The following is a 25,933-nucleotide window of genomic DNA, read 5'->3' as shown; positions in this document are numbered from 1 at the left end:
AGTCCTAGCTACTTGGAAGGCCGAGATGGGAGAATTGCTTGAGCTCAGGAAGTCGAGGCTGCAGTGAGTTGAAATCATGCCACTTCATACCAGCCTGGGTGACAGAGCAAGACTGTGCCTCCAAAAAACAAAACACAAATTAAGGAATATTAGGCTTGTATTAACATTATGGATGCTGAGAGGATGAATAACTATTTTTTGAAAGTGTCAGGAATGAGCAGCAACATGTTTACCAAGGAATTTTCAGGAATTGAAGCAAAGTGGCAGGGCCTTGCATTACTGTGTTGGGGAAAGGTCCATTCCCTTTGTGTAAGCCTCCTTGTCTCTACGTGTCCTTAGTGTGTAAAATGAATTTTCCCTGAGAATGATGTCATCAGTATAATGTCACACCTGTTCTCCTGTAGAAAGGTGGCTGCAGTGAGATCTTGTCTGTGAAGATTGCATGCAATGACAAGGCTGCCGAGGCACTCCATGGGTCACCTGGTCCCTTCAGAGATGAAGGCAGCCTATGACTGGGACTGTTAAAATAAGCACAAAAAGAACATGGTAGTCAAATCTGTAACAACAAAATATTTATCAGTTGCATCAATATATATATAGGTTTATCGTAAGGAATTGGCTCATGTGGTTATGGAGGCTAAGAAGTCCCAGGACCTGCAGTCAGCAAGCTGGAGAACCAGGACTGCCAATGTTGGAGTTCCAGTCCAAGCCTAAAGTCCTGAGAACCAGGAAAGCTGCTGGCATAAGTTACAGTCCACATCTGACTTCAAAGGCGAGAGAAGATCTACATCACAGCTCTGAAATCATCAAAGAGAGTGAATTCTCTCTTCCTCTACCCTTGTGTTTTATTTGGGATTTAATGGATTGGATGAGGCCCACTCACACTGGGGAGGGCAACTACTTTACTAAGTCTACATATTCAAATGTTCGTCTCATCAAGGAACACCCTCACAGACACATCCACAGTGTTTACCCAAATATCTAGGCAACCCAACTTGGCAAATAAAATTAACCATCATAAGGTGAAAGATGTATACGATCTGAAGAGAAACCAGGGATGCAGGATGGTTAAACATCTGCAAGTCAATAAATGTGATACACCATATAAACAGAATTAAAAACAAAAATCACATGATCATCTCAGTACATGCAGAAAAAGGATTTGACAAAATCCAGTATCCCTTTATGCCTAAAACCCTCAGCAAAATCGACATAGAAAAAGCATTTGATGAAATCCAGAATCCCTTTATGATTAAAGCCCTCAGCAAAATCAGCAGCGAAGGGACATACCTTAAGGTAATAAAAGCCATATATGACAAACACATAGCCAAAAATATATGGAATGGGGAAAGGTTGAAATAATTCCCCCTGAGAACTGGAACAAGACAATGATGCCAACTTTCACCACTTCTATTCAACACAGTACTAGAAGTCCTCACCAGAGCAATCAGATAAGAGAAATAAAGGGCATCCAAATCGGTAAGAGGAAGTCGAACTCTCACTCTTTGCTGATGACATGATTGTATACCTAGAAAACCCTAAAGACTCATCCCAAAAGCTACTGGAACTGGTAAATGAATTCAGCAAAGTTTCAGGATACAAAATTAATGTACATAAGTCAGAGGCTCTGCTATACAGTAATAGTGAACAAGCTGAGAATTAAATAAAAAACTCACCCCCTTTTACAATAGCTGCAATAAAAACCTTAGGAATATTATAATTCCTATAATTATAATAGCATATTCCTATAATTGTCAATTGCATGCAATCTTTGCAGACAAAATCTTAATTATATCTGGAATACTTAACCAAAGAGACAAAAGACCTCTACAAGGAAAACTACAAAACACTGCAGATAGAAATCATAGATACAAACAAATGGAAACATATCCCATGCTCACGGATGGGTAAAATCAATATTGTGAAAATACCATACTGCCAAAAGCAATCTACAAACTCAGTGCAATCCCCATTAAAGTACAAACATCAGTCTTCACAGAATTACAAAAATTCACATGGAAATAAAAAAGACATAGAGGGGACATACCTTAAGGTAATAAAAGCCTGGAACCAAAAAAGAGTCTGTATAGCCAAAGAAAGACTAAGCAAAAAGAACAAATCTAGAAGCCGACTTCAAACTATAGTAGAAGGCCATAGTCAATAAAACAGCATGGTACTGGTATAAAAATAGCCATTTAGATCAATGGAACATAATAGAGAACCCAGAAATAAAGCCAAATACTTACAGTCATCTAATCTTCAACAAAAGAAACGAAAATATAAAGCAGAGAAAGAATACCCTACTTGGGGAGGAGTCAAGATGGCCGAATAGAAACAGCTCCGGTCTACAGCTCCCAGCATGAGCGACGCAGAAGACTGGTGATCTCTGCATTTCCATCTGAGCTACCATGTTCATCTCACTTGGGAGTGCCAGACAGTGGGCGTAGGTCAGTGGGTGAGTGCACCGTGCACCAGCCGAAGGGGGGAAAGGCATTGCCTCACTAGGGAAGTGCAAGGGGTCAGGGAGTTCCCATTCCAGCGGTGACAGAGGGCACCTGGAAAATCCGGCCACTCCCACGCGAATACTGGGCTTTTCCGATGGGCTTAGGAAATGGTGCACCAGGAGATTGTGGCCCGCACCTGGATTAGAGGGTCCTAAGCCCACAGAGTCTCGCTGATTGTTAGCACAGCAGTCTGAGATCAAACAGCAAGGCGGCAGCGAGGCTGGGAGAGGGGCGCCCGCCATTGCCCAGTCTCGCTTAGGTAAACAAAGCAGCCAGGAAGCTCGAACTTGGTGGAGCCCACCACAGCTCAAGGAGGCCTGCCTGCCTCTGTAGGCTCCACCTCTAGGGGCAGGGCACAGACAAACAAAAAGACAGCAGTAACCTCTGCAGACTTTAATGTCCCAGTCTGACAGCTTTGAGGAGAGCAGTGGTTCTCCCAGCACGCAGCTGGAGATCTGAGAACCAGCAGACTGCCTCCTCAAGTGGGTCCCTGACCCCTGACCCCGAAGCAGCCTAACTGGGAGGCACCCCCCAGCAGGGGCAGACTGACAACCAAACGGCCAGCCAGGTACTCCAACAGACCTGCAGCTGAGGGTCCTGTCTGTTAGAAGGAAAACTAAGAGAAAGGACATCCACACCAAAAACCCATCTGTACATCACCATAATCAAAGACCAAAAGTAGATAAAACCACAAAGATGGGGAAAAAACAGGGCAGAAAAACCGGAAACTCTAAAAAGAAGAGTACCTCTCCTCCTCCAAAGGAAAGCAGTTCCTCACCAGCAATGGAACAAAGCTGGACGGAGAATCACTTTGACAAGCTGAGAGAAGAAGGCTTCAGACGATCAAATTACTCCGAGCTACGGGAGGATATTCAAACCAAAGGCAAAGAAGTTGAAAACTTTGAAAAAAATTTAGAAGAATGTATAACTAGAATAACCAATACAGAGAAGTGCTTAAAGGAGCTGATGGAGCTGAAAACCAAGGCTCGAGAACTACGTGATGAATGCAGAAGCCTCAGGAGACGATGCGATCAAATGCAAGAAAGGGTATCAGCCCTGGAAGATGAAATGAATGAAATGAAGCCATAAGGGAAGTTTGGAGAAAAAAGAATAAAAAGAAACGAGCAAAGCCTCCAAGAAATGTGGGACTATGTGAAAAGACCAAATCTACGTCTGATTGGTGTACCTGAAAGTGACGGGGAGAATGGAACCAAGCTGGAAAACACTCTGCAAGATATTCCCCAGGAGAACTTCCCTAATCTAGCAAGGCCGGCCAACATTCAGATTCAGGAAATACAGAGAACACCACAAAGATACTCCTCGAGAAGAGCAACTCCAAGACACATAATTGTCAGATTCACCAAAGTTGAAATGAAGGAAAAAATGTTAAGGGCAGCCAGAGAGAAAGGTCAGGTTACCCACAAAGGGAAGCTCATCAGACTAACAGCAGACGTCTCGGCAGAAAATCTATAAGCCAGAAGAGAGTGGGGGCCAATATTCAACATTCTTAAAGAAAAGAATTTTCAACCCAGAATTTCATATCCAGCCAAATTAAGCTTCATAAGTGAAGGAGAAATAAAATACTTTACAGACAAGCAAATGCTGAGAGATTTTGTCACCACCATGCCTGCCCTAAAAGAGCTCCTGAAGGAAGCACTAAATATGGAAAGGCACAACCGGTACCAGCCACTGCAAAATCATGCGGAAACGTAAATACCATTGAGACTAGGAAGAGACTGCATCAACTAATGAGCAAAATAACCAGCTAACATCATAATGACAGGATAAAATTCACCCATAACAACATTAACTTTAAATGTAAATGGACTAAATGCTCCAATTAAAAGCCTATCCTAAATATATATGCACCCAATACAGGAGCACCCAGATTCATAAAGTAACTCCTGAGTGACCTACAAAGAGACTTAGACTCCCACACATTAATAATGGGAGACTTTAACACCCCACTGTCAACATTAGACAGATCAACGAGACAGAAAGTCAACAAGGATACCCAGGAATTGAACTCAGCTCTGCACCAAGCGGACCTAATAGACATCTACAGAACTCTCCACCCCAAATCAACAGAATATACATTTTTTTCAGCACCACACCACACCTATTCCAAAATTGACTACCATACTTGGAAGTAAAGCTCTCCTCAGCAAATGTAAAAGAACAGAAATTATAACAAACTATCTCTCAGATCACAGTGCAATCAAGCTAGAACTCAGGATTAAGAATCTCACTCAAAACTGCTCAACTACGTGGAAACTGAACAACCTGCTCCTGAATGACTACTGGGTACATAACGAAATGAAGGCAGAAATAAAGATGTTCTTTGAAACCAACGAGAACCAAGACACAACATACCGGAATCTCTGGGACATATTCAAAGCAGTGTGTAGAGGGAAATTTATAGCACTAAATGCCCATAAGCAAAAGCCAGAAAGATCCAAAATTGACACCCTAACATCACAATTAAAAGAAGTAGAAAAGCAAGAGCAAACACATTCAAAAGCTAGCAGAAGGCAAGAAATAACTAAAATCAGAGCAGAAGTGAAGGAAATAGAGACACAAAAAACCCTTCAAAAAATTAATGAATCCAGGAGCTGGTTTTTTGAAAGGATCAACAAAATTGATAGACCGCTAGCAAGATTAATAAAGAAAAAAAGAGAGAGAAGAATCAAATAGATGCAATAAAAAATAATAAAGGGGATATCACCACCGATCCAACAGAAATACAAACCACCATCAGAGAATACTACAAACACCTCTACACAAATAAACTAGAAAATCTAGAAGAAATGGATAAATTCCTCAACACATACACCCTCCCAGGACTAAACCAGGAAGAAGTTGAATCTCTGAATAGACCAATAACAGGAGCTGAAATTGTGGCAATAATCAATAGCTTACCAACTAAAAAAAGTCCAGGACCAGATAGACTCACAGCCGAATTCTACCAGAGGTACAAGGAGGAACTGGTACCATTCCTTCTGAAACTATTCCAATCAACAGAAAAAGAGGGAATCCTCCCTAACTCATTTTATGAGGCCAGCATCATCCTGATACCAAAGCCCGGCAGAGACACAACCATAAAAGAGAATTTTAGACCAATATCCTTGATGAACATTGATGAAAAAATCCTCAATAAAATACTGGCAAACAGAATCCAGCAGCACATCAAAAAGTTTATCCACAATGATCAAGTGGGGTTCATCCCTGAGATTCAAGGCTGCTTCAATATCTGCAAATCAATAAATGTAATCTAGCATATAAACAGAACCAAAGACAAAAACCACTTGATTATCTCAATAGATGCAAAAAAGGCCTTTGACAAAATTCAACCACCCTTCATGCTAAAAACTTTCAATAAATTAGGTATTGATGGGACGTATCTCAAAATAATAAGAGCTATCTATTACAAACCCACAGCCAACATCATACTGAATGGTCAAAAACTGGAAGCATTCCCTTTGAAAACTGGCACAAGACAGGGATGCCCTCTCCCACCACTTCTATTCAACATAGTGTTGGAAATTCTGGCCAGGGCAATGAGGCAGGAGAAGGAAATAAAGGGTATTCAATTAGGAAAATAGGAAGTCAAATTGTCCCTGTTTGCAAATGACATGATTGTATATCTAGAAAACCCCACCGTCTCAGCCCAAAATCTCCTTAAGATGATAAGCAACTTCAGCAAAGTCTCAGGATACAAAATCAATGTACAAAAATCACAAGCATACTTATACACCAATAACAGACAAACAGAGAGCCAAATCATGAGTGAACTCCCATTCACAATTGCTTCAAAGAGAATAAAATACCTAGGAATCCAACTTACAAGGGATGTGAAGGACCTCTTCAAGGAGAACTACAAACCACTGCTCAATGAAATAAAAGAGGATACAAACAAATGGAAGAACATTCCATGCTCATGGGTATGAAGAATCAATATCGTGAAAATGGCCATACTTCCCAAGGTAATTTAAGATTCAATGCCATCCCCATCAAGCTACCAATTACTTTCTTCACAGAATTGGAAAAAACTACTTTAAAGTTCATATGGAGCCAAAAAAGAGCCCGCATCACCAAGTCAATCCTAAGCCAAAAGAAAAAAGCTGGAGGCATCACACTACCTGACTTCAAACTGTACTACAAGGCTACAGTAACCAAAACAGCATGGTACTGGTACCAAAACAGAGATATAGATCAATGGAACAGAACAGAGCCGTCAGATATAATGCCACATATCTACAACTATCTGGTGTTTGAAAAACCTGAGAAAAGCAAGAAATGGGGAAATGATTCCCTATTTAATAAATGGTGCTGGGAAAACTGGCTGGCCATATGGAGAAAGCTGAAACTGGATCCCTTCCTTACACCTTATACAAAAATCAATTCAAGATGGATTAAAGACTTAACCGTTAGACCTAAAACCATAAAAACCCTAGAAGAAAACCAAGGCATTACCATTCAGGACATAGGCATGGGCAAGGACTTCATGTCTAAAACACCAAAAGCAATGGCAACAAAAGAGAAAAGTGACAAATGAGATCTAATTAAGCTAAAGAGCTTCTGCACAGCAAAAGAAACTACCAGCAGAGTGAATAGGAAACCTACAGAATGGGGAGAAAATTTTCCAATCTACTCATCTGACAAAAGGCTAATATCCAGAATCTACAATGAACTCAAACAAATTGACAAGAAAAACCCAAACAACTCCATCAAAAAGTGGGCAAAGGACATGAACAGACACTTCTCAAAGAAGACATTTATGCAGCCAAAAGACATATGTAAAAATGCTCATCATCACTGGCCATCAGAGAAATGCAAATCAAAATGACAATGAGATACCATCTCACACAAGTTAGGATGGTGATCAGTAAAAAGTCAGGAAACAACAAGTGCTGGAGTGGATGTGAAGAAATAGGAACACTTTTACACTGTTGGTGGGACTGTAAACTAGTTCAACCATTGTGGAAGTCAGTGTGGCAATTCCTCAGGGATCTAGAAGTAGAAATTCCATTTGACCCAGCCATCCCGTTTCTGGGTATATACCCAAAGGACTATAAATCATGCTGCTATAAAGACACATGCACACATATGTTTGTTGCGGCATTATTCACAATAGCAAAGACTTGGAACCAACCCAAATGTCCAACAATGATAGACTGGATTAAGAAAATGTGGCACATATACACCACGGAATACTATGCAGCCATAAAAAATGATGAGTTCATGTCCTTTGTAGGGACATGGATGAAATTGGAAATCATCAATCTCAGTAAACTATCACAAGAACAAAAAACCAAACACCATATATTCTCACTCATAGGTGGGAATTGAACAATGAGAACACATGGACACAGGAAGGGGAACATCACACTTCGGGGACTGTTGTGGGTTGTGGTAGGGAGAGGGATAGCATTGGGAGATATACCTAATGCTAGATGACGAGTTGGTGGGTGCAGCTCACCAGCATGGCACATGTATACATATGTAACTTACCTGCACATTGTGCACATGTAGCATAAAACCTAAAGTATAATAATAATAATAATAAAAATTAAATAAATAAATAAATAAATAAATAAATAGATGAAGCTCTAAAAAAAAAGAAAAGAAAAGAAAAAAAGAATACCCTACTCAACAAATGGTGCTGAGATAAATGGCAAGCCACACATAGAAGAATGAAAGAGGATGCTCATTTCTAACCCTATTCAAAAATCAACTCAAAATGGATCAAGGACTTAAATGTAATACCTGAAATCATAAAAATTCTGGAAGACGACATTGAAAAAACCTTCTAGACATTGGCTTAGGCAAAGACTTTATGACCAATAACCCAAAAAGCAAATGCAACTAAAACAAAGAGAAATAGATGAGACTTAATTAAACTAAAAGGCTTCTGTGCAGTAAGAGAAATAATCAGCAGAGTAAACAGATAACCTACAGAGTGGGAGAAAATCTTCGCAATCTGTACTTCTGATTAAAGGACTAATACCCAGAATCTGCAAGGACCTCAAACAAAACATCAAGAAAAACATCCCATCAAAAAGTGGGTTAAGGACATGAACAGAGAATTCTCAAAAGAAGATAAGCAACTGGCCAACAAACACATGAAAAAATGCTCAACATAACCAATTATCAGGGAAATGCAAATGAAAACCACAATACAATATGATACTCCTTCACTCCTACAAGAATGGTCATAATCAAAAAATCAAAAACTAATAGATGTTGGCATGGATGTGGTAAAAAGGGAACACATTTACACTTTTTGGAGGGAATGTAAGCTATTACAACAGCTACGGAAAACAGGAGATTTCCAAAGAAGTAAAAGCAGACCTATTATTTGATCCAGTAATTCCACTCCTGGGTATCTACTAAGAGGAAAATAAGTCATTATATGAAAAAGATACTTGCACACCATGTTTATAGCAGCACAATATGCAATTGGAAGAATTTGAAACCAGCCTAAATGCCCATCAATCAGTAAGTGGATAAAGAAAATGTGGTATAAATATTTACCTCATGGAATAACACTCAGCCATAACGTGGAATGAAATAATGCATTCACAGCAACCTGGATGAAACTGGACACCATTATTCTAAGTGAAGCAACTTAGGAATGGAAAACCAAACATTGTATGTTCTCATTCATAAGGGAGAGCTAAGCTATGAGGATGCAAAGGAATAAGAATGATACAATGGTCTTCGGGGACTCAGGGAAAGGCTGGGAGTGGTGGGGTGGGTGCGGTGTGGGATAAAACACTACACATTGGGTACAGTGTACACTGCTTGGGTGATGTACACCACAAATCTCAGAAATCGCCACTGAAGGACTTATTCCTGTAACTGAACACCACGTTTCCCAAAAACCTATTTAAATAAAAAAGAAAACAATCATATTCCCCCAAAACCTATTGAAATAAAAGAAAAAGTTAACCACAATATTAGGCATTGGGTACGAGGGCCTTAATGGATGAGAGCACTGCAGTCACATTACAGCAATGCACTGTGAAACATCATTTATTATTTGCAGGTTTAAGAACAGGCCAAATTCTACTGCTAAAAGTTGAAGCAATGAGTATTATCACCCTTCACTAGTTAATTAAGTCTTATATAATAAGTTTTATTTATTTGAAGTCATGTTGTAATTTGTGTTGTACCATATTTGCTAATTTATCAAGATGGGGAGGCTAGGCAAGATGGCTCACACCTGTAATCCCAGCACTTTGGGAGGCCGAGGCAGGAGGATTGCTTGAGGCCAGAAGTTAGAGACCAGCCTAGGAAACATAGCAAGACTCAACTTCTATAAATTTTTTTAATTGGCTGTGTTGGTGCATGCCTGTAATCTCAGCTAATTGGAAGGCTAAAATGGGAGGATTGCTTGAGCCCAGGAGTTCAAGACAGCAATGAACTATGATTGTGCCACTGCACTTCATTCAGCCTGGGTAATGGAGCAAGACCCCATCTCTAAAAAAATGAAAAATTAAAAATAAATCAAATTAAAAAAACGGGAGAGGGAGTTCTGTAAGGTTACGTTTGGTGAAGTCAGTGTGTAAGTGCAAATGATTTAATATCAATTTGTTACCCATTAGGTCAGAGCATCCAGGTCCCCTATGGACAAAGGCTTCTATGACTATGGGAAATTTAGTCAAGGTAACAAATGTGAGGCATAACTATCTGTCCCCTATTCTATATGCAGTTACTCTGCTAGGATTAGGGGATGCAATGTTTAAATTTAGTGAAATTTCAGGTATAACAAAGTTTGAGCTCCAGTATTGATTAAGTATGTGAAGGTATGCCAATTGGTAGATTTCAGCAGATGCTAAAATTGATTCAGAATATATGCTGGAGAGTTACAAATACCAATCAGCACCCTTTTATCTTTGGACTGTATAAATTGTTTTAGAAAATAGTACATTTCCATTTAGGTCAGATGATAGACTTCGTTTTAATTCAAATTTTGTTTTTGTGCATATCCAAGTTCCTTCCCTTCCTTCCCTCCTTTCCTCCTTTCATCTTTCCTTCCTTCCCTCTTTCCTTCCTTTTCTTCCTTCCCTCCTTCCTTCCCTCTCTCCTTCCTTCCCTCCCTCTGTCCTGCCTTCCTTTCTTCTCTCGTTCCTTCCTTCCTGCCCTCCTCCCCTCTCTCCTTCCTTCCTTCATTCCTTCCTTCCCTCTCTCCTTCCTTCCTTCCATCCCTAACTCCCTCCCTACTTCCTTCCTTCCCTCTCTCCTTCCCTCTCTCCTTTCTTCCCTCCCCCTCATTTTTTTGCCACTGGATATGGGGAATGTTGTTCTCTTTCCCAGTCATATTTATAATTTATTTCTTTGAAACAGCCCCAAATCAGTATCTTCAGAGTTAAGGTCCCGCTTGTGAGCAGATTGTGTGGCTTAAGAACCCTAGACTTAAGTCAGGTTTGGATTTCTCCCTTCTCTGTGCCTCAGGGGTACCGCAGGTATCTTTTCCTATAACCCTGGGAATTAGATCTTTGTTGCGGCAGAACCATAAGTCACAGAGCGATGCAGCACAACCAGCCCACAATTCAGGGGTCAGTGGATTGAAATCATCTTCTGCTACGGCTACATCTGGTTCTTCCAGGACTTCCCTCACCCCTTTTTTTTTCCTTTTAGGGTGTTGAAACTTTAGTGGTATATACATTGCCTCATAATCAGTCAAAACTCCCCTTATCCCACATCATGGATTAAAGAGAACATTCCCAGGAGCCCTTCACTCTTCTAGAAGGACTTTATTTGATAGGTTCTTTTTCCATGGTTTAGAATAAAAGAGGTAAGAACTAGAAATATCTCCCTCATAATAGGCTCTACAGCAAATTCTACTTTAAAGGCTGTTGTTCGTGTCTTTAACTGTGGCTGCTTTTAATGTTCCTGTCATTCGCAGACAATTGTTGTCTCATTTTGGTCCTCTTTAAATGATGGTTTTATAATCAGCTATAAAATTTAACAGATGCCCTTAAATGCAGGATTCTGATTAATAACGCTGGAGATTGTGACATTAGAATAGAGGGAAAACTTTCAAATAGAAGAATGAATGGTGTTTCGTTTACTTTGGACTGTATTTTTATAAATGTTATTAGTATGTGTTCCAAAATTATGGGAAACTTCTATAGAAATGTAATCCCCAGTGTCAGAGATGGGGCCTGCTGGGAGGTGGCTGGTCCATGGGAGCAGTTTCCAGTGGTTCCCAGTGTCAAAGACGGGGCCTGTTGGCCGGTTGCTGGTCCATGGGAGCAGCCTCCAGTGGTTCCCATTGTCGGAGATGGGGCCTGCTGGGAGGTGGCTGGTCCATGGGAGCAGTTTCTATTGGTTAAACATAATCCCCCTAGCGCTGCTCTTGTGATAGAGTTCTCATGGGAACTTGTTGTATAAAGTGTGTAGGATCTTCCCCCTCTCTCTCTTCCTCCTGCTCTTGCTTTCCCTTCCAACATGATTGATAAGTTTCCTGAGGCCTCCCCAGAAGGTTAGCAGATGTCAGCATCATGCTTGCTGTACAGGCTGTGGAACTGTGGGCTAATTTTCAGTACTCTTCTGTTTTTTTATTTTATTTTTTTAAATTTTATTTTAAGTTCCAGGATACATGTGCAGGACAGGCAGGTTTGTGACGTAGGTAAACGTGCACTATGATGGTTTGTTGAACCTATCAACCCACCACCTAGGTGCCTAATTATTAAGCCCCACATGCGTTTGCTATTTATCCTGATGCTCTCCCTCACTGTCCCCACTGACAGGTGCCAGTGTGTGTTGCTCCCCTCCGTGTCCAGATGTTCTCATTATTCAGCTCCCACTTATGAGTGAGAACATGTGGTGTTTGGTCTTCTGTTCTTGTATTAGTTTGCTGAAGATGATGGTTTCCAGATTCATTCATGTCCCTTCAAAAGACATGACCTCATTCCTTTTTATGGCTGCATAGTATTCCATGGCTTGTATGTACCACATTTTCTTTATTCAGTCTATTATTGATGGGCATTTTGATTGATTCCGTTTTTGCTAATGGGAATAGTGCTGCTATAAACATACGCATGCATGCGTCTTTATAATAGAATGATTTATAATCCTTTGGATATATACCCAGTAATGGGATTTCTGGGTCAAATGGTATTTCTGGTTCTAGATCCTTGCAGAATTGACAAACTGTCTTCTACAATGATTGAACTAATTAACATTCCTACCAACAGTGTAAAAGTGTTTATTTCTCCACAGCCTTGCCAGTATCTGTTGTTTCTTGACATTTTTTTTATTACACTTTAAGTTTTGGGGTACATGTGCACAACGTGCAGGTTTGTTACATACGTATACATGTACTATGTTGGTGTCCTTCACCCATTAACTCGGCATTGAGCATTAGGTATATCTCCCAATGCTATCCCTCCCCACTCCCACCACCCCACAACAGTCCCCAGTGTGTGATGTTCCGTTTCCTGTGTCCATGTGTTCTCATTGTTCAATTCCCACCTATGAGTGAGAACATGTGGTGTTTGGTTTTTTGTCCTCGTGATAGTTTGGTGAGAATGATGGTTTCCAGTTTCATCCATGTCCCTACAAAGGACATGAAATCTTCATTTTTTATCCTGCATAGTATTCCATGGTGTATATGTGCCACATTTTCTTAATCCAGTCTATCATTGTTGGACATTTGTGTTGGTTCCAAGTCTTTGCTCTTGTGAATAGTGCCACTATAAACATACGTGTGCATGTGTCTTTATAGTAGCATGATTCATAGTCCTTTGAGTATATACCCAGTAATGGGATGGCTGGGTCAAATGGTATTTCTAGTCTAGATCCCTGACGAATCTCCACACTGACTTCCACAATGGTTGAACTAGTTTACAGTCCAACCAACAGTGTAAAAGTGTTCCTATTTCTCCACATCCTCTCCAGCACCTGTGGTTTCCTGAATTTTTAATGATCGCCATTTTAACCAGTGGGAGATGATATCACATTTTGGTTTTGATTTGCATTTCTCTGATGGCCAGTGACGATGAGCATTTTTTCATGTGTTTTTTGGCTGCATAAATGTCTTCTTTTGAGAAGTGTCTGTTCATATCCTTTGCCCAGTTTTTGATGGGGTTGTTTGTTTGTTTTTTTTTTTGTCAATTTGTTTGAGTTCATGGTAGATTCTGGATATTAGCCCTTTGTCAGATGAGTAGGTTGGGAAAATTTTCTCCCATTCTACAGTTTGCCTGTTCACTCTGACGGTAGTTTCTTTTGACTTGCAGAAGCTCTTTAGTTTAATTAGATCCCATTTGTCAATTTTGGCTTTTGTTGCCATTGCTTTTGGTGTTTCAGACATGAAGTCCTTGCCCATGCCTATGTCCTGAGTGGCAATGCCATGGATTTCTTCTAGGGTTTTTATGGTTTTAGGTCTAACATGTAAGTCTTTAATCCATCTTGAATTAATTTTTGTATAAGGTGTAAGGAAGAGATCCAGTTTCAGCTTTCTCCTTATGGCTAGCCAGTTTTCCCAGCACCATTTATTAAATAGGGAATAATTTCCCCATTGCTTGTTTTTGTCGGGTTTGTCAAAGATCAGATGGTTGTAGATATGCGGCATTATTTCTGAGGGCTAAGTTCTGTCCCATTGATCTATATCTCTGTTTTGGTAGCAGTACCATGCTGTTTTGGTTACTGTAGCCTTGTAGTATAGTTTGAAGTCAGGTAGCGTAATGCCTCCAGCTTTGTTCTTTTGGCTTAGGATTGACTTGGGGATGCGGGCTCTTTTTTGGTTCCATATGAACTTTAAAGTAGTTTTTTCCATTTCTGTGAAGAAAGACTTTGGTATCTTGATGGGGATGACATTGAATCTATAAATTGCCTTGGGCAGCGTGGCCATTTTCATGATATTGTTTCTTCCTACACATGAGCATGGAATGTTCTTCCATTTGTTTGTATCCTCTTTTACTTCATTGAGCAATGATTTGTACTTCTCCTTGAAGAGGTCTTTCACATCCTTTGTAAGTTGGATTCCTAGGTATTTTATTCTCTTTGAAGCAATTTTGAATAGGAATTACCTCATGATTTGGCTCTCTGTTTGTCTGTTATTGGTGTATAAGAATGCTTGTGATTTTTGTACGTAGATTTTGTATCCAGAGACTTTGCTGAAGTTGCTTATCAGCTTAAGGAGATTTTTGGCCAAGATGATGGGGTTTTCTAGATATACAATCATGTCATCTGCAAACAGGGACAATTTGACTTCCTCTTTTCCTAATTGAATACCCTTTATTCCCTTCTCCTGCCTGATTGCCCTGGCCAGAACTCCCAACACTATGTTGAATAGGAGTGGGGAGAGAGGGTATCCCTGTGTTATGCCAGTTTTCAAAGGGAATGCTTCCAGTTTTTCCCCATTCATTATGATATTGGCTGTGGGTTTGTCAAAGATAGCTCTTATTATTATGAGATATGTCCCATCAATAACTAATTTATTGAGAGTTTTTAGCATGAAGGGTTGTTGAATTTTGTCAAAGGCCTCTCTGCATCTATTGAGATAATCATGTGCTTTTTGTCTTTCGATTTGTTTATATGCTGGATTACGTTTATTGATTTGTGTATGTTGGACCAGCCTTGCATCTCAAGGATGAAGCCCAGTTGATCATGGTGGATAAGCTTTTTGATGTGCTGCTGAATTCTGTTTGCCAGTATTTTATTGAGGATTTTTGCATCAACATTCATCAAGGATATTGGTCTAAAATTATCGTTTTTGGTTGTGTCTCTGCCAGGCTTTGGTATCAGGATGATGCTGGCCTCATAAAATGAGTTAGGGAGGATTCCCTCTTTTTCTATTGATTAGAATAGTTTCATAGGGAATGGTACCATCTCCTCCTTGTACCTCTGGTAGAATTCAGCATGAATCCATCTGGTTCTGGACTTTTTTTAAATGGTAAGCTATTGATTATTGCCACAATTGCAAAGCCTGTTATTGGTCTATTCAGAGATTCAACTTCTTTCTTGTTTAGTCTTGGGAGGATGTGTCGAGGAATTTATTCTTTTATTCTAGATTGTCTAGTTTATTTGCGTAGAGGTGTTCATAGTATTCTCTGATTGTAGTTTGTATTTCTGTGGGATCAGTGGTGATATCACCTTTATCATTTTTTATTGCACCTATTTGATTCTTGTCTCTTTTGTTATTAGTCTTGCTAGCTGTCAATCGAATTTGTTGATCTTTTCAAAAAACAGCTCCTGGAATCATTAATTTTCTGAAGGGTGTTTTGTGTCTCTATTTCCTTCAGTTCTTCTCTGATTTTAGTTATTTCTTGCCTTCTGCTAGCTTTTGAATGTGTTTGCTCTTGCTTTTCTAGTTCTTTTAATTGTGATGTTAGGGTGTCAATTTTGGATCTTTCTTGCTTTCTCTTGTGGGCAATTAGTGTTATAAATTTCCCTCTACAAACTGCTTTGAATGTGTCCCACAGATTCTGTTATGTTGCCTATTTTTTTTTTTTTTTAAGGTAGAGTCTTGCTCTGTCACCCAGGCTGGAGTACAGTGGCTTGATCTCAGTTCACTGTAACCTCCACCTCACGGGTTCAAGTGATTCTCCTTCCTCAGCCTCCTGATTAGCTGGGATTACAGGAGCCTGCCACCACACCCAGCTAATTTTTGTATTTTTAATAGAGATGAGGTTTCACCATGTTGGCCAGGCTTGTCTCAAACCCCTGACCTCCAGTGATCCACCCACTTCATCCTCCCAAAGAGCTGGGATTACAGGTGTGAGCCACTGTGCCCTGCCCGTTTCTTGTATTTGATGATGAAAATCTGTTATTGACCGGCATCCGGCCTGTTTCTTGTATTTTATGATGAAAATCTGTTATTGACGGTAAGAGGATGGCGGCTCAGGTTAACAATAGAGTGTTAGAGAAACAGCAGTAAAATTTTGGTTCTCAAAACATTTGATGTCTTATTCCTTTTTCTGAACATGGGTTTTGCTAAAAAAGGCCAGCCATTTTGAAACTTGATTTTACTGTCATGTACTCCTTTTGAAATTCATCTTATTTGTACGAATTGGCAGCTGTTTGTGGGAAATTTCAGTTTTGTATGTTTTCAGATTCTTTTCATTTTTATATCAGAAATTTTGAGCAGATGCTATACAAAAATATTCATTTATTTATTCAACAAAATTTAGTGCTGGCTATGTTGCAAGCACTTAGTGAACTTCATGCTGTACGTGCCTCAGATACTTTTGTGAATGTAATGGCAACATCAAAAACTTTGCTCTTATGCACCTTATAAACCTTTAATTTCAAGGCATGTTGATGAGTGAGCATCTGCTGTAACTTACCTTCATTGTCATTTAATTCACCATTATTTGGGTATACCTTATATTGAAACTGATTTTTAAAAACAGGAAAATATTTAACACATCTTCCTCTTGCCTTTTTCCTTAACATATGTAGATCAAGGGAGTCACTGAGAATCAATTTTAGGGGTAGTTATAAAAATCTTAACTTTACAACTATAAGTTTGTCCTCAATGTAATAACTGGAAAAAATAATTTACGTTTCAAAGGCTTTAATCTTTGTATTTTTTTGAAAAGGAGCCTTCACAGAGATTCTTTAAAAATTCTTGCTCTGTCCTACAGTAGAGACTGATAGACTCATGAATATCGTCCTCTAATGGATCTGTACCACCTCAGTTCTCTGATTGTCGCCCTCCTGTGGTGAAAATTAAAGCTTATTTTCATTTGATGTCTAGGATGTAGTATGTTCTTGTTGGGAAAAAATGATGTTTCTTGAGAAATAAGTGCCTTCAGTATCACTGTGTGTCACTTAATAAATATGACTAATATCTACTTTTAACAATTGCTGCAATTTGATCCTTAAAAAGCCATCCTTAAATTATACTTTTTGATTGGTTAAAGAAATTATAATAGGCATTAATTATTTTTACATAATTTTCGTATGTGGGCAGCCATTCTTAGAACTAAAACTTTCAGATGTTTATATTAGAAGTACAATTATTATTTATTATTATTAATGTCAGTAGCCAAACGTAATCAACTCTCTTCCTTTTACTTCCTTTTTTGAATCAAAATGTTGCACTTATATAAGCGAGAGCAACAGCTCTATATCTGGATCACTGCAGTGCCTAGAAGATACAACAGCACAATTTACAAATCCAAATTTCCGGAAAGTCTCTGCACATACCTCTAGTACAAAAGATGCTTCAGAGACTAGAGGGAAAAGAGAGGAAATATTCAACTCCCAGTTCAGGCCAAAAGGGAAGAAAGCCTGGTGTTGAAAGAAATCCAAGAATGACTGGGTCTGCAACTCGCTCCTTTCTGTAAAGTATTCATGGTGTTTTACTTAAAATATTTGCTCTTATGATGGTCAATAATATTAATAGTTATGCTCTGTAAAAGAATTTATTCTTTACTTATAATTAATGGATCATTCTAAATTATTATATGTTTAGTTGCTATAGTAAGATGATGTGAAAGATTTGTTACCTGTTAAATATTTCTAGGATCTTTGCTTTATTTCCATATTATGATCTCTGTTTCCAAAGTTGAGCTGTAATTTTATTGTTTATACAAATGTAGAATAAAGTTTAAATTTAGGGAGAAAAATAAAACTAGAGTTTTCCTTTCACCTATAGAACAGTCATTTATTTGTATAAATGTTCTTTATGTAGCTTTCCTAGATTCACATTTAAAAAGATAAATATGGGGATCTACACAGATCTCAGTAAATAATAGTTCTTGATTAATAATGCATTTATTATAAAGCTTGAAGTTTTAAGTAGAATTTTGATCAGCCTTCATATCTTTTATGGTCAGCCTGCTCTAATTATGTAATACCCAGTTAAATTTCAATTTCAGATAAACAAGGAATAATATTTTAGTATAAGCAAGTCCCAAATATTGCATCGGATATGCTTACACTGAAAAAAGTATTTATTTATCTGAAATTTAAAATTAACTGGGCATGCTATATTTTCTGTGGCAACCTGTTTTATACAGAACAGAGTAAGTCAGCTAAATGTTAGAATACTTAACCCTAACCTGGTGTTCTAGGTCTTTCCTTTTTGTAATTATAATTATTATTTTGGGTCAGGGTCGTGCTCCATCACCCAGGCTGGAGTGCCGTGGCACAATCACAGTGCCTTGTAGCCTTGAGCTTCTGGGCTCAAGTGATTCTGGCACCTCTGCCTTTGACTCCCATGTAGCTAGTACGACAGGTACGTGGGCCCAGCTAATTTTTTTTTTCTCATAGAGACAGGGTCTAAGGCTTGTCTGGAACTCCTGGGCTCATGCAATCCTCCCACCTCTGCCTTCACTTCCTAAATAGCTGAGACCACAGGCACAGGCCACCATAGCCAGCTTATTTTTTATCAGGTTGGTGCAAGAATAATTGCGGGTTTTGCTATTGAAAGTAATGGCAAAGCCCGCAATTACTTTTTGCACCACCCTAATAATTTTTTGTGGAGACAGGGTCTTGCCCTATTGTCTAGGCTGGTTTCCAACTCCTGGGCTCGAGTGACTCTCCTGCCTTGGCCTCTAAAAGTTCTGGGATTACAGATGGGAGTCAGTGCATCAAGCTACTTTGAGTAATTTTTAACATAAACATAAATATGTTGAGAAATAGAAATGTTAAAATCATTGGAGGAAAATATGTTGTAAAGTATAAAATAGATAAAAAAAACAAACAAAATAGTACAACAAAAAATTATCAAAATTTTCAGAGGAACAAAACAAAATCTAGTTTTAAAATCTTTAGAATTCATTGTCATTATATCAAACATATAAAGAAACATATTCAAAGAAAAAGGCAATCAAGAGCGACTGATGTCGAGATGACCCAGATGTTGGAATTACTGTGGATTTTTAAAGTAGTTATTGTAATTATTACTAAAATCAAAACCCCAAAAACCCTTAAAATAAATGGATAGGAAATCACAGCAGAGAAGAAGAAACTACAATAATAACAAAGGCTAAAGTAGAAATTCTAGAAGTGAGAAAGTTTTCAAAATTAAAAAATAGTAATCAGTTGTGTTCAGGAGCAGCTTGGAGGTGGTAAAGAGTGAATGAACCTTAAAATACAATTGAAATGATTCAATGTGAAAAATGTGAGCAGTCATAGGTTGGGGTGAAGGAGCTTTTCCTTTGGTTAGTGCTTTTAGGTAATCTTGGTTTTGACAAGATTACTAGACTGATCTGTCAGGGGCATGCTAAGCCAGAGTTTATGTTGGTTTCAGCGGTGCTTTAAACAAAACTCATGATATTCTTGTGTACAAGATGGAAGAAGAGTGGACCAGATGACAATATTTAGATGCAGTCATTCTTAACCTCCGTTGCTCTCCCAGTGGTCTAGCTGGGGTTTGTATAAAGTGGAATGTTAGGAATAGGGAAGGAGCCCCTACCTACCCTCTCCCCTGGTCCACTTGTCCTCCTTCACTAGTGGATAAAGTCAACGGGAACAGGCAAGTTATTTTAAATCTGTATCTTCTGTTGTGAAGATCTGTAATCAGTTCTGCTCACTGGACTGGGGACAGGAACCAAGGGAACATGAGGGTGAATGGGTTGACATGGAGTCCAGGAACACACTGTGCCTACATGAAGAACGTTTGTGCCAGGAAAGCGAGTCAGCAGGCAGATGGTCTCAGATAGGAAGCTAGTGTTGGGAAGCAAGATTTAGTCTCTTGAAGGCGGTGTTCCTCATTGTGTGGTTTGTATCACTTGCTTCAGAATGACCTGGAGTACTTGTTAAAATGCAAATTTTGAGCCCAATCCTAGACCTCCTGAGCCTGCATCTCTACGGATGGGTCTCAGTAGCCGATATTGGAAACGTTCAGGTCCCTAGGAGATGCTTATGCATATAGATTTGAACTGTTGTGTTTAAGGGTTAGGGGGCTGGCAAAAGCAAGGAATAGACCAAGCCCATGGGTGGGAAGGCTCCATAAACTTGGCACTGTTAGCATTCTGGGCGTAACAGGATTCTGCCACATGCTTCGCAGCATCCCTAGCCTCTACCATCTAACACCGTATTCCCGTTGTGAAAAGCAAAAATGTCCCCTGGGAGGCAAAACAGTCACCAGTTGGGAACCAGAACCACTGCTTTGTGGGATCAGAGCGGTTACTTTGTTCCCAATCCAAGGATCAGAACACACGATGAGAGAAAGTCCAGCTATTGGAACTGGAGTTCCAAGTTGAAGCTAGACCTACAACAAAAGCTCCAAAAGCTCCTTTATAGGGCTGATCCCATGCCTCAGCTACCCAGATTGTACAGATGCCATGTAACTCTAGATTTGGTGACAGAACTAATTTAAAGGCTAGAACTAGATAGGGTCTTTCAGGTTAGGCCAACACACAACGTGTGCTTTTGACATCATCCAGATGCTTGAACCAACCTCAGTCCTGAGGCAGAATTTCCCGTGGCATCTGATACACAGCCTGGATTTGGAGCTCTCACTGGCGTTAGATGCCACAGGAATATTGTGTTTAGAAACTCTGAAAGAGACAGGCTACAACAAAGCAGACCTAAGCAACATGTAGCATCAGAACTTCTTTATCAGCTTCCATTCCAGTCCACGAGGACAAAAGCATCACATACATATCCACTGTGGCAAACCTGTCCTCAGTAGGGCGTTTCCCCAGTACTACTCTCGCCTCTTTTCTGAGCCTACTTGCTCCTTTATAGTGTTCCCACTTTCTGTCCCACTCCCTAATAGATGATTTGTCCTCTCTGCCCAGCCGCCTAGTTCTGATATTTGGATTGTCTGTGATCTGGGTAGTACTTAGGAGGTAGAATCAAAGCCTTGTTGATTGGATTTGGAGTTTCTAACTTCCTATTAAAGGCACTGATTAAGCATCTATTGTCTAAAGTAAAGTAAGAATACGATCCAGTAAGAAAGATTCAACAAGTAGCGCAGAAAGAATTGGTTTCTAGTACAGTTCATTCTTCAGGACAGGAAATCCAAAAAAAAAAAATCTGTGGTAGGTTAAGTGTGTACTGTAAGGTTCATTTCCATGTGAAAAACTGTAGTTAGCTAAAAAGTACATCCATGAAGAATCCTGATTAAACTTGTTTAATCCTGGTTAAACTAGCTACTAGCTAAACAATAATTTCACAACAATTCAAGAACTCTGTAAAAGCATTCCCTCTGAATATTTTACTCAGAAAAAAAAAAAAACAAAAAGATAAGGCAGAAACAAAAATCCCAGTCATTTGCAGTATGTGTCGGCTTTCAATTTGGTTCTCTTGTTTAAACAAAGAAAAATAGTAAAATTAATCTATGTAAAACATCCCATATATATTCAACTACTAATAAATATAAAAAGCTTTAATACTCTGTGTCTGATTTTGATTATTGTTTTACCAAAACACTTATGTTAAAATATGTATACTTTTAAATTTGGTTTCTATAAAAAATAGATTCTAATCTTATAAAAGTTATTTTCTAATATTCAATAAATGTTGCCTAAGGGCTTTTTCAATCCAAATAGCAATTTTAATTATTCCAGAATTTAAGGGTGCTCTAAATTTCCATTTAACAGGGTGAGAATGCTGTATTATTACAAGTGAAAAAAGTTACAGGACATAGAGCTTATTCCATTTTAGAGTCCACACCCTGATTATATTTTATATCCTCTTCTTGATTTCTTACAACTAGATACATATTCATTTGCTCAGCTGGAAAAAATTCTTAACATTATTTACTGACTGTAGGTATGAATTCTACCAGCTAGTTAACAGGAAATATGTAATTAAACATTGCATTTATCAAGTAATGTAAAAAAAGGATAAGAGTAATTTTGCAACATAGGACTAGAATGAGCGGCTGGTGATTGTCAAAATCTGGCAATTAATTTATTTATACTTGTACACTCACAGCTAAACGTCTCTACCTGTTTTTCTATATGGTAAATCTAGGACATTACTTGTCTACATAGGAAGAGTAATAAGTATTAACAATGTGCTATGATAAACATCCTGCACTCTTCCAAATCGTACAATAAAACTGCTTCAATTTCACTTGTTTAGCTTTTATACTTAGTTTTTTAGTTGATCTGTGCTTATTTTAAGGAACCTGAACTACTCTAACAGAATCCACATAATTTTTTTATTAGTCAAACTGCTTTTTTCTAACTCTGGTTCTAATAATTATAAAAAGATAATGATAAATTTATGAAGTAGATACAGTCAATCCTCAATTTCTTAAAATATATACTTAGAATCGGTTATAATTTTTAGATATTCTTTCTTGACAGTCTTTTCCCAAACTCATGATGTCCTCTCTAGGTAATATTGCCACATTCATAAATCAGAAATAAAGACAAAAATGTGGAAACTACAGTAATTTAAGAGAATATAGGTTTTCTACATGCCATTTCCATTGGCTACAGAAAATAGTGAAAATAAGTAAATAAATAGCTAGCTGTCCAGAAGCGTCTCATGCAAAAATCCATCTTTCTGAGCCTTTTTAAGAATTTTAATGTCTTCTTTACTTATTTTAAGTTTGTGGGTTTGGAAGCTCTGAAATTTCTTTCTGCAAAGAAAATGTCTTCATTGAAAAATATCTCAAACTCTGAATATACATATTTACTATTAAATTTATAAATACTGTTAATTTCTTTTTCACTTATTAAAAAAGTCTAATTGTAGGCCAGGCGCAGTGGCTCACACCTGCAATCCCAGCCCTTTGGAAGGCCAAGGCAGGCCGATCACTCGACGTCAGAAGTTCGAGAACAGCCTGGCCAACATGGTGAAACCCTGTCTCTACTAAAACTACAAAAATTAGCCGAGCGTAGTGGCATGTGCCTGTAGTCCCAGCTACTCGGGAGGCTGAGGCAGGAGAATCACATGAACCTCGGAGGCGGAGGTTGCGATGAGCCGAGATAGTGGCACTGCACTCCAGTCTTCGGAACAGAGCAAGACTCCCTCTTGTGGGAGAAAAACATGTCTAATTGTATTTTTTTTAATAAGCTGAAGTTTTGAACAACAAAGATGACCTTCATGACCTCTCAAGAGGAGGGCCACTCATTGATTGGGTAGCAGAAGGCCCCACTTCTATTAGTGCATGCTGGCTGGAGTCCTCTGTGTCCTGGCCATAGCACAGCCTTTGACTGGCATCACGCCCATTCTATGAATGAATAGAGAGATTGACTAACCCGAGTGACTAGCTTTGGGAGCTGGTAGGATGATTAGGAAAACTGAACCCTCAAGAAAAGAAAAGCATTTAGCTCAGTGCTCTGTCCTAGAGCTAAATTGTGTTGCCTCTTCTTGTCCATCAGTTTTCACTTTTTCAGACAGGGTCTTGCTCTGTCACGCAAGCTGGAATGCAGTGGTGATCAGAGCTCACTGCAGCCTTGAACTCCTGGGCTCAAACAATCCTCCTGTCTCAGCCTCCCGGGTAGCTGAGCCTACAGACATGCACCACCATCCGCAGCTAATTAGGTAATTTATTTTGAAAGCACTTTGATAACCACTTCAACATCAAATCTGTAGGTCTAAAAGGAAAAGCATACATACAAATAATTGATTTCATATTGTTTTACATTTCCTTTGTCTTCTTCTGGAATGTCATTGTTTTTCTTGGTTTCTCTTTCAGCACAGGATCTAATCTAGATATTGGAAAAGAGAATCCAATGGGTTATATGTTTATCTTCTCCCTTCCCCACTTTACCTATCACATAAGAACATTCGAGATGATTTCTTAAGCAGAAGCAAAAATTAACTGAGCAACTATATTCAGAAAAAGACTGGTTCTGGGTATGTGTTTTTACTTCATATATATAATCTACATGAGTAAGTGCTATCACATACTTCCTCCATAGCCCTTGTGTCAGAAACACTACAGACAAAATTATTTCAGAAATATTTTACACATCAGATCCTGCTAGGCAATAAAACAATCATTAATTTAAATTTGTCCTCCAAGTGAATACACTAGGATCAAATTATCCCTAGTAGACAAGTGTTTATTTGCTTAGATTGAAAGCTTAATAGCTATTTTACATTGCACAGACTATTACCAAAGTATTAAAATTTTTAACATTACACAACTTGTTTTTAATTAATTAGAACCCACCTCTTTTACTAGCTTCTTATATCCTCTTAAGTTTGCATAGATGTTTACTACCACATGTCATAAGTTAATTGATCTGCATTCATCAATTAGGATCACCCGCAGAACGAGCAACTGCCAATGGCAAGGACTCATGTCTCCTAAGGGATCTCTGTGGCCAGAGTCCAGTTCCAGTGCTGCTTAGAAAGTGATGACAAATAACGTGTTTGTGCCAATGACATCTTTGTGACAGTTTTGATTAGAGGGGTCCCAGACCTGAAAACATTCCCTGCTAGGGCCTGTAGCACAATGCTACATTTAGTAAGAGGGATCTGTGTTCTGGTAGACAAGGCAAGGTCATAAAGGTGAAAGGCTGACAGAGAATAGGACAGCCTGTAATCAAATGGTACGAAAAGAGTCCTAAATAATCACTGTTCAGAGCTTCCAAGTACTTGACTAACCAAAGAGACCCAGAAAACTTTGTATTTCGTCTGAAAATTTCTTCAAATAGTGAAAAACACAATCTTTGTGTAAGTATCTTTGTATCTTTGTATAAGTGCCAAGCACTGCACATATATTTACAACTGCCTTCAATAACACTTTTGTGATGATATCCAGATGAAAAATAATTTAAACATGATGCAATAAAATATAAATAAGTAAAGATAAATGTAAGTCACAAACCCGTCTGCATTTCCTCAATGACCTGTTTCCTGAGAAGCAATGTGCTATGAAATACTGAGAGTGGCCTCTGGAGTCAGCTGGGCCTGGGTACACATCCTGTCTTACCATGCCTTGAAATCACTGTGATTTGCATGAACTGACTGACAAAAACCACGAGGATGTAAGGAGGGTCAGGGGCTGTCTTCCTGTCTGTAAGGCTGAGCTCACATCCACCTCACAGGAGCATTATGGAAATTCAAGACTACAACGCATGTGCCGGATGCATGCAACGAAAAAATATAACATTTCACTTCTCTAACTGTAGGAAAATACCTACATTTTAGATTGAAATTGTCTGAGCTTTAGATTTGAAATTATCTGAAATCAAGGCTATTCTAAAAAGAAAATCAAACATATGATCGGATATCTAACATGTACCACATACAGAGAATTGATAGATGCTTTTAAATTGCACTGGTAGTAGAGAAAAATGTAACATAAATTTTTATGCTCTAATTATAAGAACGAAGGGCATTTTAGAAAAGGTATTTGCCCCCTCTCTTAGAGCCTTCCACTCTGGCCCCCACAATGCCTTACAGAGCAAATATGGGTCAGACTGGATGCAACCTGTGATTCTCAACAGAGACAAACAAAGCAAGGTTCACGATGGTCAGTACAGTGATGGAATCCCAAGACACAGAAAAACCATGTGTCAAGAAGTGGGGAGTTATTCTTTAGACACATC

General features: G+C 38.8%; 1 protein-coding gene across 1 annotated transcript in view; it reads right to left on the bottom strand.

The window, feature by feature from the left end:
* Positions 1 to 373: 373 nt before the first annotated feature.
* Positions 374 to 25,933, bottom strand: part of LOC134759396 (protein FRG1-like) — a 41,034-nt gene continuing 15,474 nt past the window's right edge. The window contains exons 6-7 of the mRNA XM_063716999.1: positions 23,630 to 23,637; positions 374 to 512 (exon numbers count right to left, since the gene is read on the bottom strand). Of these exons, the coding sequence (XP_063573069.1) occupies positions 374 to 512; positions 23,630 to 23,637 (147 nt within the window). The remainder of the gene's footprint in view (positions 513 to 23,629; positions 23,638 to 25,933) is intronic.

This window comes from Pongo abelii, chromosome 17 (assembly GCF_028885655.2).
Source record: "Pongo abelii isolate AG06213 chromosome 17, NHGRI_mPonAbe1-v2.0_pri, whole genome shotgun sequence".
In the NCBI taxonomy this organism is placed as follows: domain Eukaryota; kingdom Metazoa; phylum Chordata; class Mammalia; order Primates; family Hominidae; genus Pongo; species Pongo abelii.
Note: the sequence above shows the minus strand (reverse complement) of the source record. Positions and strands in the feature narration are given on the sequence as shown.